General features: G+C 44.7%; 1 protein-coding gene across 2 annotated transcripts in view; it reads left to right on the forward strand.

Moving 5' to 3' along the window:
* SORCS1 (sortilin related VPS10 domain containing receptor 1) overlaps positions 1-21,761 on the forward strand; it is a 444,317-nt gene that overhangs the window by 117,570 nt on the left and 304,986 nt on the right. For both annotated transcript variants that reach the window (XM_043518946.1, XM_038411260.2), the window contains exon 2: positions 16,578-16,645. In XM_043518946.1, coding sequence (XP_043374881.1) covers positions 16,578-16,645 — 68 coding nt within the window. The remainder of the gene's footprint in view (positions 1-16,577; positions 16,646-21,761) is intronic.

A 21,761-nucleotide genomic window follows, 5' to 3' on the forward strand; every position in this document is an offset into this window, starting at 1 on the left:
CCCCTGTCCCAGCCCTGAGTGCCCCCCCAACCTGGAACACCTTCCTACACCCCAAAACCCTCATCCCTGGCCCCACCCCATAGCCTGCACTCATTACCCAGAACCCTGACCCCCTCCCACACCCCAGCCCTCTGCCCCAGCCCAGAGACCCCTTCCACACCCTGAACCCCCTCATTCCTGGCCCCACCCCACACTCCCTCACCCCAACCCTCTGCCCCAGTCCTAAGCCCCTCCCACACCCCAAGCCCCTCATCCCCAGCTCCATTGGGTCATGGGCATCAACAGTTTTCTTCAGCTGGTCCCCTGAAAAAATGTTTGAAAACCACTGGTCTAGACAACTGATGCCCATATGGTGCTGTCAACACTGATGTCCGTTACTATTGTTATTTATTGATTTGTCTTATGGTGGCATCTAAAGACCCCAACCTAGGTTATTTTTTGCGGGGGTGGCATTGTGCTGGGAGAAGAGCTTACAATCTAAACAGATTTTAAGACAGACAAAGGGTGGGAGGGTAAAGGGAGGCAGAGAGAGATATTAAGGCTTTGTCTTCACTGACACTAAGATGGAATAGGTTTCAGAGTAGCAGCCGTGTTAGTCTATATTCGCAAAAAGAAAAGGAGTACTTGTGGCACCTTAGAGACTAACAAATTTATTAGAGCATAAGCTTTCGTGAGCTACAGCTCACTTCATCGGATGCATAAATTTGTTGGTCTCTAAGGTGCCACAAGTACTCCTTTTCTTTTTAAGATGGAATAGTTATCTCACTGTGAAATCCTAGGTGGAGACAAGGCACTTGTAGTTTTTGCTGTGAGGTAGCTAGATGGGGTGTTCACTATACTCCCTGCTCCTAGTTGACCTCACGTAGTTTACTGCATGGTAAACCTACAGTGCCTTGTCTCCACTATAGTCTTACAGCACGATAGCTAACATGCATTAGTTGTCCTAGGGTAAAAACACCCTTTTAGTGTCTGTGAAGACACAGCCTTTGTGACTTGCCCAAGGTCACACAGTAGCTCAGTGTCATAGGCAGGGACAGAATCTGGGTCTCCTGGCTCCGACTCCCCAATCCACTAGACTGCAGTTTAAATACTAGCATAAAAGAGGACTGAACCATTTTCAACTCCATGGTCTATTCTGGTGCAGCTGGGCCCACTGCTTAAGCAGGTACAGAAAATATTAGTGTATAGACGGCTGATAAGTTTAAGGAAAAGTTTCTGTTTTTACACCCCCAAACTGGGGGCCTGTTGTGCCTTATTCAGTCAGTATTTGGGTCCTGTACGGTGCCTCTTTCTGACACAGCTTTAGGTCAGTCTAGTCACAATAGCTTGTAACAACCAATCCCTTGGAAGTTATAACAGACTTTATTTGATTGGTTTCTTCTGTTTGCAGAGGGGTTCTCACCAAAGAGCTAGAAAAGTTGCTATAAAACCCTGTTATGCTGTATAAGTGGAAGACATTTGCAGTCAGGAGCGGAGGGATTTGTGAGAATATAGATGATAAAATGTCTCCAACCTGAGGGAGCTTTCTGTAGAAATGTGGTTAAGTGTGAGGATGCAGGGGCTTTTTTGCACAGTGGGTCCGTAGTGATGGTGATATAGAGTAAGCGGCATCTGGAGTACAGATACTGCATACCCAGCTATCACATGTATAAATATCCATGTAGACCAGGGGTCGGCAACCTTTCAGAAGTGGTGTGCCGAGTCATCATTTATTCACTTTAATTTAAGGTTTCACGTGCCGGTAATATATTTTAATGTTTTTTTAGAGGGTCTTTCTCTATAAGTCTACATATTATATAACTAAACTATTGTTGTATTGTAAAATAAACAAGGTTTTCGAAATGTTTAAGAAGCTTCATTTAAAATTAAATTAAAATGCTGATCTTACGCCGCCGGCCCACTCAGCCCGCTGCTGGTTTGGGGTTCCGTTCACCTAGGCCAGCAGCGGGCTGAGCGAGGCCTGTGGCTGGGACCCCGGCTGGCAAGAGGCTGGCAGCCAGAACCCCAGACCGGTAGGGGGCTGAGCGGCTCAGCCTGCTGCCGCTCAGGGGTTCCATCCGCCGGCTCCTGCCAGCCGGGGTCCCGGCTGTTGGACCCGCTCAGCCCGCTGCCAGTCTGGGGTCCCGGCCCTGCCCACATAGAGCGGGTACCTACCTTCTTCCTGGTTCTGGCCATTTTCTTCCTTTCTCTCTGCACTGAGCTGAGGGTGGGAGTGCACTGAATACAGAGCTGGGGGTGAAGGAGCAGGTTAGGGGTTGGGGTGTAGGGTCTGGCCAGGAGCTAGAATGAGGGAGGGGGCTCAGGGTTGGGGCAGGAGGTTGGGGTGTGGAGCACTTACCTGGGCAGCTCCCATTTGGTGGGAGGAGTGCAGGTGGGAATGTGGGGGGGGGAGGGAGGTGCAGGAGCTCCCGTTTGGTGCTCAGGGTAGGGGTGGGGATGTGGGGGTGCATGAGGTATGAGGGGGCTGGGTTTGTGGGAGGGTGCAAGAGTCAGGGCAGGGGGCTGGGGGCATGTGAGGTGGGTGCAGGTGTCAGGGCATGGGATGTGGGGGACCTGGGTATGTGTAGGGGTGCCAGAGTCAGGGCTGGGGTTGTGGGGGGGGGTGAAGGAGTCAAGCAGAGGCCTGGGTGTGTGTGAGGGGTTACTGGGCTCAGGGCAGGGGCCTTGGGGGTGTGCGGGGCTGCAGGGCAGAGGGCTGGGTGTGTGTGTGTGGAGGGGTCAGGGCAGAGGGCTGGGGTTGTGGGGTGCTCACGGCAGGGGGCTGGAGGGGATATGCCCCGCTTCCCCAAGGCCCTGCCCCCACTTCTTCTCTGCCTCCGCCGGGAGCAGCGAGCACGCTGACTCTGCTCCCTCGCAAGGGCCATCAGCTGATCATCCAGCAAGGACGCAGAGGAGGAGGAGGGGGCGGGAACCCAGCACACTGCGGGAAGAGGCAGGGGAGCTGGCAGGATCAAGCTTCTGCCCCTTGCCCCCTGTCCCCGTGGGAGGAGGCGGGGAGCAGAGAAGAGCGGGCCAGGCCGGATTTTTAATGGCACACTGCTGCCTGCCCTGACCCCATTAAAATTGGGCTCATGTGCCATCTTTGCCACGCGTGCCATAGGTTGCCGACCCTTGATGTAGACTGTGAGGTGCTGCTTAGGTGAGTAAAATAGAGACACAATAGAACTCTAGGATATATACTCTGCATGGCTCTCTGCACAACCATGCAATGCCTCCCCTGTCTACTCTGCTATTGTTAGCAATGTAGTGTCTAGCTTCCTCCCCGCTGCCGGAGCCTTTCCCTGCTGCAGCGAAAGGCTCCAGCTATAGGGAAAGGCTCTGGCAGGGGAGAGACAGCTGGAAAAGACTCTGGCAGCTCCCTGCTGCCTTCCCCCTGCCAGAACATTTCACCGTCGCATGTAGCTACGCACTGCAGTGTGTAGCTACTGATACCCTACATGCTGCCACAAGTTTAGACAAGGCCTTAGACATGGCTTAACAGTGTTTCCTTTTCTCATCACTGCCATGTAGGACATGTCTTTACCGCACAGTTTACCAGGGCTTTAGTCCAACTCCCCCCTACCGTCCACACAGAAAACCTCTGACCTGGGTTTGTGGGTGCTTTAAGCCCTGACTAGCCTGCCTGGCTGGGAGTACAGGTGAAACCCCAGGGATTGCTTTCGCTGGCCTGGAACCCACTCATTTTGCAGTGAGGATGCAGGCTAAATCACTTGAGGACTGATAGTCCTGCAATTTATTCCCACAATTCCCCCTAAAGGACAGACAAGTCCTTTCTTGCAATTGACTGGGAAAGTATCCTACAGCATCTCAGCTCAAAGAAGCATGGGATATGCCCCCAGACACACCAGGTGAGTGCAGAAACAATGAGGGGACAGTAATGTGTGTAAGGCTTTGCACTGGGGGGCACACCCACATCTGGGCTAGGCTAACTCTTGTGCTCAGACCCAAGTGCCGATCAATCCAGTTAACTATGCAGTGAAGGTGTAACTATAATTGTGAAAGGCTTAAAACCAGGCTGCCGAAGAACATCCCATAGCCAGGGACGGCTCTACCAATTTTGCCGCCCCAAGCAGTCGCTGCCGAAGTGCCGCCAAAACAGCGGCGGAGCTGCTGCCAAAAAGCCGCCGTGGTGGGAAAAGCGGTGGAGCTGTCGCCGAATTGCCACCGCGGGACATGGACTGCCGCCCCATTCAGAATGCCGCCCCAAGCACCTGCTTGGAAAGCTGGGGCCTGGAGCCAGCCTTGCCTGTGGCTTGGAAAAACAAAAGTATCTTTGGGCTTGTCTTCACAGCAACAAATAGCTCAAGTTGCTCCACTCGACCTAGCTTACCTTGAATGAGAGCAACTGCACTACACCACTCAAGCTGGGATTGGATTAGCCTCTGGTGGGTTGTGCTCACCAGAACTGTAGCTGGTAGCTAGCGGTACTCAAACTTCAACTCGTTCCCCTGGCGTTCACCTTCAACGTGCTAGCTAAATTGAGTTTGAAGCACCACTTCACTTGAACGTGAGATTTATGAGTGTGAAAGAGAGCTGGGTTAGGGGCAACTCTTAAATTACACCTGGAGGTAACCCTGCAGGGAAAGACAAGCCCTTTGTCAGCTACCATATTAGAAATTAATTTGCAGCAAAACAGTATAAAATAAAGTTTATGCTAGACACAAATGTGACAGGAAGGGCCTGCCAATCTCTTGTCCATTTGGATTTTAAGCCATTCAGGGCAGGCCTTGCAACATTTTTTGTCTATATTCAGGTTTTTAAGGACAGTTAAGCATGTACCTATTCATTAAGCAACACAAGTCCACACAAATTTTAAATCTGTCACGTTACTCCCTCTCTCTCCCATCTCCACAGTGCAATGCAGAGCCAGAAAGTCTACTGCTGTGGATGAGACTCAAATCCCAGTATAGGTCATAGTGCCTTGGGATGCTGTCTTCTTACCATGGCAATCTCCCATGCCCACTGTATGAGGGTGTTGCCGTGGTAGACACGGCTTGGTGAGGCTGCGGCAATGTTGCAATAGCTATGGCCAGTTTTGACAGCGGGCCTGGAGGGGGCTCCCAGCACAGCCAAGGGGCCAAAGACACCAGAATGCAAGGTGTGGGGGAGCCTGCAGTCTTCCTGCCCCAGTGGAACAGAGACCCCTGGCCAGGACTGCAAGGACAAGCCCCCAGCTGCAGGATAGGCCACCCCACGGATGAATGTTTCTGGCCCAGGGATGCCTCCTACATTCCTGACTGGTGAGAAAGGCCATGACAGCAGAGCCGCTGCTGCAGAGCCAGTGATGCTAGACCCCTGCAGTCTCAAGGTGCAGGGGAAGCTGTGGTCCTAGTGGGGCAAAACGGACTCCCTCCCCACACACACACCTCCTCTGGCCAGGACTGCAAGGAGATGGACATATACTTGAATTTATGAGACACTGTGATAGGTCCATCACCTCTCAAAAAAGTCATCAGCCACCGCTGCCAGCCACTGTTATTTGGGTGAGTAGATTTAGGCCAAGATTTTCCAGAGTTATTAGTGATTTTGTGCTCCCAAAGCGGGGACATCTTAAAGGCCTGATTTTCAGAAAGCACGGAGTGTTCAGCCTCTGAAAACTAGGCCCTTTTAAGGTGTATGTCTGGTTGAGGAACCAAAATGCAAGGTGTCCAAAACAACTAGGCTCTTTAGAAAGTGTTGGCAATTCACTCTAGGCTCCCAAGTTTGAAAAACTTGGCCACCGTAATGTAGAGTTGGTTGAAATTTTTGTTCATGAAAACGTTTTGTGTTGTGAGGCACAATGACTTTTCAACCAAAATGGAAGTTTTCTAACTGAGCTGCTTGCTGCCCTGTCATTTGAGGACCAGATGACCTGCAGGCCATCACCTGTGTCTGGGCCTCAAAACATCACCTGGTATGCAGCTAATTAGTCACGGGTGGAGCTAAGCCCCCCCTGCCAAAGGGCCATCCCATCCTGTGCCACTTCCCTTAACCAGGAAAAGGTGAGAAACACATTTCAAAACCACCTTACTTCAGGAGCATGCAAGCAAAGCTGTATCTTTGGCTGTAATAACAGAGTTTATATCCCTGGAAAGAACCAAAGAGTAAAGTTTCTCTTTTCATCTCAGTTTTTAAAAGAGCTCACATCAGAGCAGGCATAAAACCCAATTTTCAGCTCGTGTGTGTGTGTGTGTATGTGATGCACCACTATTTTGGCTGTTCTTTTCTTCTTGCACTTGTTAGTTTGTATTGATTGGTAAATGTGGGGAGCGGGAAAGGGGAAAAAAAAACAAGGGTGAAGGGTGAGAAATTCTGTTTCATTTCATTACAGCGTTCCATCACAGCTCATATTCTGACATTTAGAACAACACAATATGCATGTCTTTGATCATTAGGTTCCTCTAAGCTATCTAGTGACAGCCTGGGAAAAGAAAGCAAAAAACCAACCGCTGCAACAACAAAACCCACCATAATATAACCTTTTGCAGTCTGAATAACAAAGAAATGAAAACAGCAAAGGAGAAATAATACTTTTTTAAAAAGATGGACTTGCACAGGTTATTGAAATAACAGTTTAACAAAAAGTGCATAAGAGAATTTGGCATAAATAAGCAATTTTGCTGCCCACTTGTTCACATTGCCTGTGTGTCTTGGTTTGGAGTAACCATATTGCTGCTGCTTGAGGAAAAGTGAATGGAAAAGAGAGACTGTTGTGGAGATGTTCTCTGATGAAACCTAAGAGATATGTTATATGTGCAGCATCCTGTGCAGAAGTGTGTTGAAGTCAGAATCCCTACACAGAGAGATGACAGAAAAAGTAATTTTGTGGTCAAGGCTCTGGACTGGGAATTTGGAGCGATGGCTTCACTTCTTGGCTCTGCAACGGACTCACTGTATGACCTTGGATAAGTCCTTTAATCTCTCATCTACTATGATGGGAGGGGATTGTCTGTATGATTCTAGAATAAGATGTGATTGACTAGTATAAGGTGACCAGGTACCACAGTGATGGGCATAGACTAAGAAGATAGATAGATAGATAGATAGACATCACCAAGTAAAGAAATAACAAAAATACCTTCTATTTGTATGGTGTCCCTTCCCAAGAAGGATCTGAAAGTGCTCTCCTCATAATGATCCGGATGTGAAAATGTTTCACAGATAACTAGGCTTGGAGGGATTAGACTTTTATCGGTAAATGTTGGTAAACGTTGATTTCACCATACACCCACAAACAGAAAAAAATTCAATATATAGTGTTAGAAATTTACATACAGGCAAAGTCAGAAAAATTCCACTTGAGAACTCATTAGAATTTGATTTAAGGATATTTACTGTGTATATTTTGACGTGATGTATGTTGACAACTTGTGTTTTAATTATTGTAAAACTTTAACTTTTTGAATCTGAATGTCTACTATAATTAAATAATTATGTCTGACCCTCCCAATCTCCTGTGACTGTGAAAATTTAAATAGATGAAAATGTAAAAAAATGCATGCAATCATGGGTTTTAAACAGTTGTGAACATTTAAATTAAGGTGATATACACCTTAACACACTCAAAACAGCCTTCACCAAACAAGGACACTCCATGAGATAAGTAGATCGTATCATGGAGCAGGCTGCCCCGAATACCCTGAGAGAACTTGTTTCACTAAAGAAATAAAATGCCCTCCAACCACACACCCCTAGTTCTCACATGCCATTCCACACTGGAACCCATGTGGGGGGGGAGTTAACATCAAACAACTATAACCCATACTCAGTGGAGACTTGATCCTGAAAGAAATAATTTTTGAACCCCTTCTTCTGGCCTTCAAACAACCATCCTTGCAAAAAATCTCTCCAAGCTCATCATCAGAAACAAGGTCCACACAGACCAGGACACACCAACTCAAAGAGGCACCAGACGCTGGCAGAACAGCAAATGAAAAACCTGGCATTCATATCTCCACTGTAACGATGATCAACACTCCCTGTAACACACCTTTCAAGATCGATGGGTCCTACGTGTGGTGTACTTCTTCAAATGCACTAAATGCTCCAATATCAACTAAATGGGTGAAACTAGAAAATCACTCGAATGGACTCACTCAGGAAAAAGATAAAAGACAAAAACACCATATCACCTGTAGGTGAACACTTTTCATTAAGCAATTGTTTAGACTTGCAGCTTCTCCCATCGGCATAGGTACTCCACCTCCCTTAGAGGCGGTAGCCTTTTCAACAGGACAAGCCCACCCGTCAACATAGCGCTGTCAATACGGAGTGGGTGGGAGGGGTTAGGTCAGTATTTTCCACACCTCTGAGCAATGTAGTGATATCAACATAAGTTGGTAGTGTAGACCAAGCCAAACTCTGACCTATCGGTCCTCATCCTCAAAGGAAACCTGCACAGCATTTCCAAGAGATGACCCTGGGAGCTTAAATTCATAATTTTGCTAGACACTAAAAAATATAGTCTAAATAAAGACACTGGATTTATGGCTTTTTATAACAATCTGTAACGCACTATCTTCCCCCCTTTTTCCTATAACTACAATGGTGTTAATGGGCCACTTAACTTTCAGTGATCCCTTAGAATATGTGCTAACTACTTATGAGATCAAACAAATAGTTTAGCATATTTAGCTATGCATCTGATGAAGTGAGCTGTAGCTCACGAAAGCTTAGGCTCAAATAAATTTGTTAGTCTCTAAGGTGCCACAAGTACTCCTTTTCTTTTTTGCGAATACAGACTAACACGGCTGCTACTCTGAAACATATTTAGCAGTGACACTATGAGTACCTTTCCCAGACCTGTAGAAGAGCTCTGTGTAACTCGAAATCTTGTCTCTCTCCACAACAGAAGTCAGTCCAACAAAAAAATATTACCTTGCTCACCTCATCTCTCTAATATCCTGGAACCTACAACAAAACTGCATATAAGCTAGGCACCGACTCTGTGGCACCCACAGAAAAAAATAGGGGTGCTCAGCCACAGTGGTTCTGCCTTGGGGCTGGCTGCCGATCAGCGAGTGGCTGGTGGGAGGATCTTGGGGGAGGGGGCAGAGAGGAGAGAATGGTGGGTGGAAGAGGGAGCCTTGGGGGAAAGAAGGGGACAGGAAGAAGCAGAGCGAGGGCAGGGCCTTGGGGGAAGAGGCCAAGCGGGAGCAGAGCCTCCACCTGGAGTGTTGAGGGAGGATCTGCTCCAACTAATCTATGTAATCTCTCTGTTTTGAGAGGACAAGTGGATAAGAAGGGAGACATGCTAACCTTTTGTTATGCTCCTGTTCAATTGTAGACAGCTGGAGAGCTCTCTGTTTTAACTCAGGGAGTGTGGGCTCCACTGCTTCCCCCTTTGGAAATCTGGTAGATTTACTCAACTGGTTTAGAGGCAGCAAGTCTAGTGGTTAGAGCAGATGATACAGAGGGCAAGAAACCTGGCTTCTTTTCCCCCTTTACTGCTGGCTCACTATGTGTCTTTGGCAAAGGTCGTATAAAGTCTCAGGACCTCAGTTTTCCCATCTGCAAAATGGGGGATTGTAATCCACCCTACGAGAGCACTTTGTCCTTTGGGTCACTACTCAAGCTGGGTGGAGAATGGACATCCCATTTCACAGAGGATTAAGAGATTTTGAAATTTGCTTTTGTTCCAGTTCAGAACAAAACCTAAAAATGTTTAAATTCTCCTCAAAAGAACATTTCTCAGGGGAAAAAAATAATTACAGCTCAATTAAAATTATTCAGCGATTTTCAAATTTTATTATGTAATGAGTAGAAAATAATTAAAATATAACCAAAAAATAAGTTGTTTTAAAGGAAAATGGAAACATTTTGTTCTGAAAACATCAGGAAGTTTCTGCATTGTTGGAACCTTTTCCCCTCTTTTTTCCTCCAAAACAAAATTTCAGCAAAACTAATGCCATTTCATGGAGTATTTCAGTTTCAACAGAACTGCATTTGCTGATGAAATCTGTTCTGTCAAAATTTTTGCCCCAGTGACAACTGTATGGGTGAAACCAGACAATCACTGCATTCTGGAATGAACTCACACAGGAAACTGATGAAAGACAAAAACTGATGAAAGACAATGTCACCTGTGGGTGTACACTTTTTACAAAGCTGTGACTCTGTATTGGTCTGACCTGTCAGTTCTCCTCCTCAAAAGAAACCTGCCCGACACTTTCAAAAGACAAGCCTAGGAGCTTAAATTCATAACTTTGCTAGACACTAAAATCATGCTCTTAATAAAGAGACTGGATTTATGGCTTATTCCAACAAACAGTAACTCCCTGCTTTTTCTCGTATGATTAAGGGGGTGTTAGGCCACTTCACCTTCAGTGATCCCATAACTACTTATGCTAAACTATCTGTTGGATCTTGTATTGAGCTGTGACACTATTAGAGCAGGTCTACACTTAAAATGCTGCATGGGTGGTGCTGTGGCATTTAAGTGAAGACACGCCTATGCCCATCAGCATAGTTCATGCACCTTCCCAAGCCGTGGTTGACATAGCGGTATCTACACTGGGCCGGGGGGGGGGGGGTTAAGGTCGATATAACTACATTTCTCGGGGTGTTATTCACACCCCTGAGTGACATAGTTATACTGATATAGGTCTGTAGTGTAGACCTGGCCTAAGTACCTTTCCCAGCCCTGAAGCTCGAAAGTTCTCTCTCTTGCCAGCACAAGTCAGTCCATTAAAATGACCTCACCCACCTTGTGCCTCTAATGAAAGATGCCTCTCCTCAGCTATATGGGTGAACTGCATCTGTGTGTCATCTGCATTTCTAGTTTTACTGGCCAGCACAAGGAGGAGGGTGTGGGGAAGGACAAAGAAGTCCCCGCTGCTCAGGGAAGAGACTTCAACAATTTCCCTTTGCAGGTGGTTTCATGCAGTTGCTTCCTAGGTATTCTCTCTCTCTCTCTCTCTCTCTCTCTCTCTCTCACTCACTCACTCCTCCCCATTTTCTTAGTGGGGTAATAATAGGTCACTTTGCTGAACACACTGAGGGACAGTGACAACATAATTCTGTATCTTTAACACACAGCTGCCTGCTGCCAATGATAACCATTCCTGGGAGAGTTGTGATTGAAATTTAGCACTTACAAAGCCTTAATTGGGACGTGTCTTTGTTAAGCATATGCACCCTCTGTGGGAATGCTATCTGACATCCCAATAGGGTGCCGGCACCTACTACATGCTAGCATTCTCTTTAAAAAAAGGAGTACTTGTGGCACGGCTGCTTCTCTGAAACCAGTCATTCTTTTTAAGAGGTACTTGTACTAATATACAGAATAATCAACTTTTCTGCAGTTGGGTTTAGCACAAGAAAAATAGACTGGCCATTGCAGCAGTTTGTCTCTAGTCCTGAACATCTTTCTATGACACTGTGCCCTGTACAACAGCACACAAAACTAGCCGCCTAGAAGATGCTAGAGTTATTTCATTGGATTCATTTCTACATTACTGAATACTCATTTATTGTTGTTATTCATAGAGTGACCGAAAATTTAAAGATAGGGTCTCCCCTCTGCTCCTATCAGCTCTAATTTTAATGGCCTAATTTTGCAAGCAGGGGAAAATAACATTAGGGAGGAGATTGAGTGAGGATGGGAAAGGGTTACAAAGTCCACACAGTTACTCAGGCCAGTGTACGTTTTAATGTCCGATTCTGGATCAGATCACAAGCTGCTCAGGGTGGGGATGGGGCACTGGTCTGGAATTAAGAAGACCTATGTTCTGCTTCTGACTCGCAATTGACCTGTTTAGTGACCTTATCCAAGTCACTTCACCTTTCTGTGACTCTGTTTACTCTCCTGCCTTTTGTCTGTCTTGTCCATCTAGACTGCAAGCTCTTTGGGACAGGGACTGTCTTGTACTATGTTTGTATACAGCGCCAAGCACAATGGGGCCCCAGTTTCAGTTGAGACCTCTAGTTTCCACCATAATATAAATAATAATATGTAGAGATCAGGATATTTGCCATATCAGAAGTGGTGTGGTTCTTTAATTCACTGTAGTTTTAAAATGGAGGGGAAGGGGAAAGGGAAAGGGAAGGGGAAGGGGGGGCTGGGGAAGATATCCAGCAAGCTGGCAGGGAGAAATGTAAAATAAATAATAATAATAATGGTTTCTAATGGTTTATGTCCCAAGTGTAGGTTTTGCTAAAGGGGAACCATCATCTTGAAATCCAGTACATTAAAAAGAAAAGAAATTAAAAGTAGAGATTATTGATATTTTTCATCTGAAACTTTTATTTTTTGGGGAAAATGGCTTTTTCTTCAAAACAGAAATTTTTGCAGGAAATGCCTGTTTTCAGCTATGTTTGAAGAAGAATCCCAAACCTGAAAACATTTCAGTTTTCAGCGACTGAAACCCGCAACTCTTAATCCAGACTCCTCTCTCCCAAATCAGTGGGGTTTTTGCTTTGTTTCAGGGGGCGGGATGGGGGGATTGACAAAAACCCAAAAACTTTTGAAGAAAAAATGTTGATGAAAATGAAACCTTTCATTCATGTTTAATCAAAATGTTTCACAGGAGCAAAGCCCATTTCCTGAGCAGATTTAGCTAGATCTCGTCTCAGGACTGGTCGTTGCCCCATAGTCCTCCACCAGTTTTCGCGCTTTTACAATCATGTTTGCATATTGTTGTTTAAGTGTCTTTTCTCTCCACTCTTGCTGTGTGAAAGGCTCACAAAAGCAACTGACTAAGACCAGCAAATGCATACACACAAGTAATATTGGTTTCAGAGTAGCAGTCGTGTTAGTCTGTATTCGCAAAAAGAACAGGAGTACTTGTGGTACCTTAGAGACTAACAAATTTATTAGAGCATAAGCTTTCATGAGCTACAGCTCACTTCATCGGATACATTCAGTGGAAAGTACACTGCATCCGATGAAGTGAGCTGTAGCTCACGAAAGCTTATGCTCAGACAAATTTGTTAGTCTCTAAGGTGCCACAAGTCCTCCTTTTCTTTTTACAAGTAATATTGACAGTCTCATGGGAGTTTGAGAATCCAATGACTTATTTAGATGCCTAAATTCTGCTTTAGATGCCTAACTTTGGGCACCCATTTTTAAAAATTCTGGTCTTAATTCCCTATGGCTCAGCTTGTATGTCTGTGACGTAGTTATAACAATACCTACCCCACAGAGTAGTGATACAAGGCTAAATCTTGGTCCCTGTGCATAGCCCAAGGAACTGTTCGGTTTGCAATCCTCTCTCATGATCATGATGCAGCTGCTGCTCCAGCAGCCCATCGGCTACTCTAGCTTTCAATCATAGCTATTCTTCCCCTGCAATGGATCCATGTACTAGCACTTCCTAGTTTCAGGAAAGGCCAAAAGCCGGAGCACAGGCTGGAACTATTGCCCAAACCAGGAGGAAGTCTTGTGTGAATGCCTAATTTGCAGACCAAAGACCTTGGAGATAAGCTTTCTATAAACCTACACATTTTTGGATGCTTGTCTGTATCTAACCTGTATCCCATTTGGTGACCAGGCATCCCAATATTATCAGGACCACCCCAATATTAGACCTTTGTCTTATATGGGCAACTATACCCCCTCGCTCCCCAAAAATGAGTGTCCTGATTTTTCACACTTGCTATCTGGTCACCCTAATCCCATTTGAGGATCACCCATTGTTACATTATAGTAGCTCAGGAAGATTGTATTGGATAGAATGTAATATCATAGATTAATATTAATTATGTATATTGCAGTAAAACTTCAAAGCCCCAGCTGAGAACAGGGCCCCATTATGCTAGGTGCTGTACACACCTATATAGATAGAGTGCAATGAACCCACACACAATTACTAGACAAAGCATAAATTGACATACTTATTAGATAAATTATACATTTATAATTGGAAAACCTGTCTTATGAAAGGAGACTCAAAGAGCTTGGCTTGTTTAGCCTAACCAAAAGAAGGTTGAGGGGAGATATGATTGCTCTCTATAAATATATCAGAGGGATAAATACCAGGGAGGGAGAGGAATTATTTAAGCTCAGTACCAATGTGGACACAAGAACAAATGGATATAAACTGGCCACCAGGAGATTTAGACTTGAAATTAGACAAAGCTTTCTAACCATCGGAGGAGTAGGGTGACCAGACAGCAAGTGTGAATAATCAGGACGGGTTGGGGAGTAATAGGAGCCTATATAAGAAAAAGATCCAAAAATTGGGACTGTCCCTATAAAATCAGGATATGTGGTCACCATACAGAGTTCTGGAACAGCCTTCAAAGGGGAGCAGTGTGGGCAAAAGACATATCTGGCTTCAAGACTAAGCTTGATAAGTTTATGGAGGAGATGGTATGATGGGATAGTCTAATTTTGGCAATTAATTGATCTTTGTCTATTAGTAGTAAATATGCCCTATGGCCTGTGTTGGGATGTTAGGTAGATCTGAGTTACTACAGCGAATTCTCTCCTGGGTGTCTGGCTGGTGAATCTTGCCCACATGCTCAGGGTTTAGCTAATTGCCATATTTGGAGTCAGGAAGGAATTTTCCTCCAGGACAGATTGGCAGAGGCCCTGGTGGTTTTTCGCCTTCCTCTGCAGTGTGGGGCACGGGTCACTTGCTGGAGCTTTCTCTGCACCTTGAAGTCTTTAAATCATGATTTGAGGACTTCAATAGCTAAGACATAGGCTAGGGGTTTATCGCAGGAGTGGGTGGGTGAGATTCTGTGGCCTGCGTTTTGCAGGAGGTCAAATTAGACTATCATAATGGACCCTTCTGACCTTAAAAGTCTATCATTCTGTGATTCATGGGGCTGGAAGTAGGATTCTGGGCCTTAAGCTGTAAAAAATATAGGCATCTACCAGCTGACCTACACAAGATGTCTCTTAACAACAGTAGAACCTCAGAGTTACGGACACCTTGGGAATGGAGGTTGTCTGTAACTCTGAAATGTTTGGTTTCAGAGTAGCAGCCGTGTTAGTCTGTATTAGTCCACCAAATGCATCCGATGAAGTGAGCTGTAGCTCATGAAAGCTTATGCTCTAATAAATTTGTTAGTCTCTAAGATGCCACAAGTACTCCTTTTCTTTTTTCTGAAATGTTTGTAACTCTCAACAAAGTTTGGGCTCCAGATCCAGCAGCTGATACTCCAGGCCAGGTTTCAGCAGCAGCTGAGCTCCCTACTCAGCACTTGCATGAGTTTGCAGTGTGTGTGTGTCCATCCATCCATCTTCCTGGGTGACGGGGTAAAAACAGCATGTCCCCCTCCTGGCGGGAAGGGAGGGATGAAAGCAGTGCAGTCCCCAGTGCTGTCCTGTTCTGCTGGCTCCAGCTGCCTTGGGCTGGCAGCCCCAGCATCTTGCTGTAAGTGGCTGCCTCACGCATAGGGTTGGGGGTGAGGACAGGAACAAGCAGCCCAGGTGTGCCTACCTTTAAGATGCAATACAGTATTTGCTTTTAAAAAAATGTTTTGGTCTCTGCTGCTGCCTGACTGGTTGGTTACTTCCAATTTCACTTGGTGTCCAGCTGGCAGGTCAGTCCATAACTCTGGAGTCCGTACCTTCGAGGTTCTACCCTAGGTCTCTTTCTCATCTTTGTGGGCCCACCACTAGAGGGCATCATCATCATATTCATGCACAATAAGAGGATGTTTATGTGGGAAGCCCAGGGGCTAATCCTACACCTCTTTCTATGCGAGGACAGTGGGACCATTTGTGTTAGTACACTGTACTCGTGTCAGTAAAGGGTGAAGGATCTGGCCCAGAAATCCTTAATTTAAAGTAAAACTCAGCATAGTTAATCAAACCATAAGGTATGATTAGGTTGCCTGACAGAGATTTTTGATCCCTAAGCAAAATGTTGGAAGGTATCAAAACCTCATGCTTTGGAATTTAAGCCACTCCCTACTTTTTAGCAGTTAGATTGAGGCCTTAATGGGGGGCAGATTAGCCCACATTAGCCTTCTTCAGGGTTCTTACATCTTCTTCTGGTACTGAGCACCATGGAAGACAAGATCCTGGCTGAGAAGGACCTCTGCTCCATTCCAGGCTGGTGGTTCCCATGCTGAGGAATCCCAGTGGAAGGCAAGTACCAGGGGGTAGCCGTGTTAGTCTGTATCCACAAAAACAACAAGGAGTCCAGTGGCACCTTAAAAACTAACAGATTTATTTGAGCATAAGCTTTTCGTTTTATGCCTGCATCTGTAATTTTCACTCCATGCATCCAAAGAAGTGGGTTTTTTACCCATGAAAACTTATGCTCAAATAAATCTGTTAGTCTTTAAGGTGCCACCGGACTCCTTGTTGTTCCAGTGGAAGTCAGTCACTCTTTCTGCCACATACTGCAGATATCCTCCTGTATCTAAAAGTATTTTGTCTGGCATATCAGCCCCCTCACCCGCTTTGCCTCCTGGTAGAAGAACGCACTGTAAAACCTTACAGCGACACTGAACAGGGAAAGGTCTGCTCAGTATACAGCATCCGCAAGTACTTCTCATGTCAGTTTAGCCAAATGTTTTAACAATTCGTTCAATTATGTTAAGCACCCATTAAAGGAATCCTAAACCTTCCCTTGGGTCATTTCAGTTCTAGGAGATTGTAATTGTTTCAGACTAACCACGATTTCTTCTTTTGCCTCCAGGTGATTCTAATTCTGACAAAGCTGTATGACTACAGCCTGGGGAGCATCACCGAGAGCTCACTTTGGAGGTACGTAGATAAATTGAGGGAATAATTATCATCTTACTTAAACCCGAACACTCTGGTACAGTTCTTTTATTGAATTTAATTGGATATTTTACATGCTAGAAGGTTCACAGCTAAGCTCTTTCTTGCACTCTCACTCTCTCTCTCTTTTAGTCCTCTGTTCTCTCATTCTTGGGGATGATGGGAGTGAGGTCTGATTGTCTTGTTCAGCTAGCTAGATAATGCATTTCACGTAACTGTCACTTAGGGTTTTCTTTGTTTTGTGTTGTTTTACACACAATCCTGTTCAGAATTAATAAACCAACTGATCGAAACCCAACCAACAACCCCTCTGTTTTGATCTGTAACACTTGAATTTCAGTTTGCAATGACAAGAGCTCCATCCCACAAAGCTGCCCCAGTAATCCTAGAGTAGAACCACAGAGTTAGGGACACCTCGGGAACAGAGGTTGTTTGTCACTCTGAAATGTTTGTGACTCTGAACAAAACGCTATGGTGGTTCTTTCAAAAGTTTACAATTGGCCATTGACTTAATACAGCTTTGAAACCTTACTATGCATAGAAAAATGCTGCTTTTAGTCCTCTTAATTTAAATGAAACAAGCACAGAAACAGTTTCCTTACTTTGTCAAACCGTTTTTTTAAACTTTCCCTTTATTTTTTTTTAGTCGTTTACGTTTAACACAGTACTGTACTGTATTTGCTTGTGTGTGTGTCTCTGCTGCTGCCTGATTGCGTACTTCGGGTTCCAAATGAGGTGTGTGGTTGGCTGGTCAATTCAGAACTCTAGTGTTCATAGCTCTGAGGTTCTATTGTACGTCATATATATAGTGCCTGTAGGGATGCTCCTGTGTTTGAGGACTGTTCAAGTGAATAGTAAGGGTTTCCTAGCCCACATCCATTGTTATTAGGACTGGGTGACTGATCACCACTTCACATTTCCATGTTCCCTTCTCTTGTAGAGGTTTATTAATAGACCAGACACATTATGCAGGTTGAATTGAAGTTGTCTGCCTTCACTTACTGCTTGACTGTGAGTATCGTTTAGTGGTTAGAGCAGATGGCCTGTTAGTCGAGACTCCTGGGTTCCCAGTTCTCTGGTTGTATATAGTAACTCTTGCTGAGGTCAACAGAAGTTGCTTATATGCTGTGAGGGAAGAGAAAAGCAGTAAGCCCCGGAATTGTTTCCCAAAGTTGTTACTGGCATGCTCTGTGTGCATGAGCAAGCTGCTGCTGCCTCGGCTTACCCTTTTGTAAGAAGGGTATAGGCATATTTATCTACCTCACAGGAGTGTAGTCTTTTTGAAGGGTTAATTAGTTAAGGGCATATGCTACCTTATTTCCACCTGCAGAACTCTTATGGGCAATCCATGAGTTTTATGCAATTATCACAGCTAAAGCCCTCTCTTGGGCTCCTGATGCACGTGCTTAACTTGAAGCTCATGAGCGATCCTGCTGTCTCCATCATTGTTGTCACTCTCATATGCACATTGAGAACTTGCGTCAGATTTTTCAGCCTCTGAGCTATCTGGGAATGTTTCCCATTGACTTCAATAGGCTTCAGCTTGACCCTTGAGTTTGTCAATTGCTTCGAGAGCCTCAGAGGAAGAATGTTTATATGAGTGTCAAGTATCGTTTTTTTTCTATTTTCTTCCCCTCTCTTTCCTGGTGAAATCCATTTTCTTTGCTTCACCAGAGGCCATGAGTGAGGATCCTTGTGATGGTCCCATTGGAGGTTTCCCATTTTTGGTGTAATAGGGGAGAAAATGATGGAAGGGCACATATTATTTAAAGCATCTGACACACTTGTTTAAAAAAATCAAGGAAAATAGAAATAAGAAGGAGGAAAAAATATCCTTCATTTCTCTGATTTGTTAGATTCTCTGAGAGCTGATGTTGGCCAATGAAAGACCACACTATCCCTGGTTTACTTTGCTCTCACACATTGGTGACTGTTTCCAAAAGATAGAGGAGAAAGGAAGGTCTTTCTGTATCTACACACAACCTAGGAAAAGTGTCTTCTCTGTGATACACGGCATAGAAATAATACACTTCATATTAAGGGTACATTAATAAAGTACTGGAAAATGATTAGCAGTTGTTTATAAGTAGAGCTGTTTATGAGTAGTTTGTGTTATAACTGGTCAGAAGTAGAGCTGTGTGGATCACTGATGTTTTGGTTCACGCACAGTTCTGAAAAACTGAACACAAATTGGATTGGGTCGACCTGAAACCATTTTTCTTTTTAAATATTCAGCTAAATGAAAAGTCAAAAAATTGCTATGGGTCAAATGAAGTGAAAGATTTTCATTAATAAGATGTAGGAAGGTCTACAATACGGCCCTACAGCTACAGTGCTGTAGCTGTCCCACTCTAGCGGCTGTAGTGTAGACATACCCTTAGTGGATCAATAGACTCTTGGTGGCAAGTGAGATGCTGCCTCTGAAGCAAGCGAATAAGATTTCTTGCCGACTGGACCTGGCATTAACTACACCCTAATCCTCTCGATAGATTTTTTTTCACCATTCTTGGGTGGTATTTATTTATTTTATTCAGTCAAGAAAGAGAAAAGAGGGAGAAGCAAAGATGATCTCATGCTGAGCAATTATTTGAGGTTTTATTTTTCTTCCTCTCCCAGTTATCTCTTGGCTCACAAAGAGGATTACACTTTGAGACATGGGAGAAGTTTTTACTACAGGAGAAAGATAAGCTTAGGTCTGAGATAAATAAAATGGCAGAATAACAGATATAGAGTCTGTGAGGAGTGAGGGAAAATAATCTTCTCCCTTTTCTTTTTTTTGATGTGATCGGAGTTCTGGTGGGCCCTGCATTTAACCTTTCCTTCAGGGCCTGAAGAGGCAACACAGCTAACTGCATGCTGTTAGCATCAGCTCTGCAAACATTTAGGTGTGTGCTTTACTTTATTCCCTTGAACCGTCCCATTGAAATCAGTGGGACGACTTCTGATAAGAATCCCTACCTTTTGTATAGTGCCTTTCATCAGTAGATCTCAAAGGGCTTTTCAAAGGAGCTCAGTACCATTATTCCCTTTTTACAGATGGCATAGAGAGGGAAAGTGACTTGCCCAAGGTTATCCAGTGGGCCAGTGACACAGCTAGGATCAGAACTCAGGTATCCTGAATCCTAGTCACTGCTCTGTGCACAAGGCCATGCCGCCTCTGTTTAAGCACACATGTAAACAGTTGCAAGATTAAGGCACGCCATCAGACATGGCAGGCATCCAATTTATCCCACTCGCTTCTCCGACAAATTACATTTACTGCTTTAAATTATCCCAAAGATAGTACCCCCATCTCCACCTGCCTTATCCCTCCATAATCGATTAGTCCTGCAAAACAAGGGCTGCAAATGTCTCAGTATCTCAGATCTTACCTACATCAATGTTTGGTCAACAAAGAGTGTACAGTCATTGAAGTCATTAGGGTTACACCAGTGTAAAATGGGTGTAAATGAAATCAGGTTCTTGATCTTCTAACTAGGAAGGGATGCAAGCAGCATGGCCTTGTGCATTGAACTTGGGAACTCCTTTATTCAAATCCCAGCTCTGCCTCTGCCTTGCCGTGTAGCTTCAGGCAAATGTAAAATGGGGATATTAATCACCATATTTCCTAGGCATGTTTTGAGGGTTAGATGATTCATCTTTGCTATGGTTTGAAAATCTAAAATGATATGTACAGAATAATTAGAATTATTACAGTGGTTAAAGAAATATAGAGAGTTTCAGAATTCCTCGATTCTGTTTCCAGATTTGTCATGAACTTCTTGGGTGATCTTGAGCAAGAGTCTCTTAACCTCTCCATCTATCAGTTTACTCAGCGGTGAAACAGAAGAAATATTTACCTTCCTCACAGAGTTTGTTAGAAGTCTCAGTGAATTCATGTTTGCAAAGCGCCCTGGAGTCCATGGATAAAAGGTAGTAGAAGTGGAAAGCAGTTTATAGTTTAGCTCATCCAGGAATTCTGAAGCACTTAGAGTAGAGGAAAGTGATCAGGAACAGTCAGCATGGATTCACAAGGGCAAGTCATTGCTGATTAATCTAATTGCCTTCTATGACAAGATAACTGGCTCTGTGGATGAGGAGAAAGCAGTGGACGTGTTGTTCCTTGACTTTAGCAAAACTTTTGACACGGTCTCCCACAGTATTCTTGCCAGCAAGTTAAAGAAGTATGAGCTGGATGAATGGACGATAAGGTGGATAGAAAACTGGCTAGATTGTCGGGCTCAACGGATAGTGATCAATGGCTCCATGTCTAGTTGGCAGCCGGTATCAAGCAGAGTGCCCCAAGGGTCGGTCCTGGGGCCGTTTTTGTTCAATATCTTCATTAATGATCTGGAGGATGGCATGAATTTCACCCTCAGCAAGTTTGCAGATGATTCTAAACTGGGAGGAAAGGTAGATACACTGGAGGGTAGGGATAGGATATAGAGGGATCTAGACAAATTAGAGGATTGGGCCAAAAGAAATCTGCTGAGGTTCAACAAGGACAAGTGCAGAGTCCTGCACTTCGGATGGAAGAATCCCATGCACTGCTACAGACTAGGGACCGAATAGCTAGGCAGCAGTTCTGCAGAAAAGGACCTAGGGGTTACAATGGATGAGAAGCTGGATATGAGTCAGCAGTGTGCCCTTGTTGCCAAGAAGGCCAATGGCATTTTGGGCTGTATAAGTAGGGGCATTGCCAGCAGATTGAGGGACAAGATCGTTCCCCTCTATTTGACATTGGTGAGGCCTCATCTGGAGTACTGTGTCCAGTTTTGGGCCCCACACTACAAGAAGGATGTGGAAAAATCGGAAAACGTTCAGTGGAGGGCAACAAATATGATTAGGGGACTGGGATACATGACTTATGAGGAGAGGCTGAGGGAACTGGGATTGTTTAGTCTGCGGAAGAGAAGAATGAGGGAGGATTTGATAGTTGCTTTCAACTACCTGAAAGGGGGTTCCAAAGAGGATGGATCTAGACTGTTCTCAGTGGTAGCAGATGACAGAACAAGGATTAATGGTCTCAAGTTGCAGTGGGGGAGGTTTAGATTAGATATTAACCTAAGGTGGATAAGTTGGAAAAACTTTTTCACTAGGAGGGTGGTGAAGCACTGGA

The sequence above is a fragment of the Dermochelys coriacea genome, chromosome 7 (assembly GCF_009764565.3).
Source record: "Dermochelys coriacea isolate rDerCor1 chromosome 7, rDerCor1.pri.v4, whole genome shotgun sequence".
Taxonomy (NCBI): Eukaryota; Metazoa; Chordata; order Testudines; family Dermochelyidae; genus Dermochelys; species Dermochelys coriacea.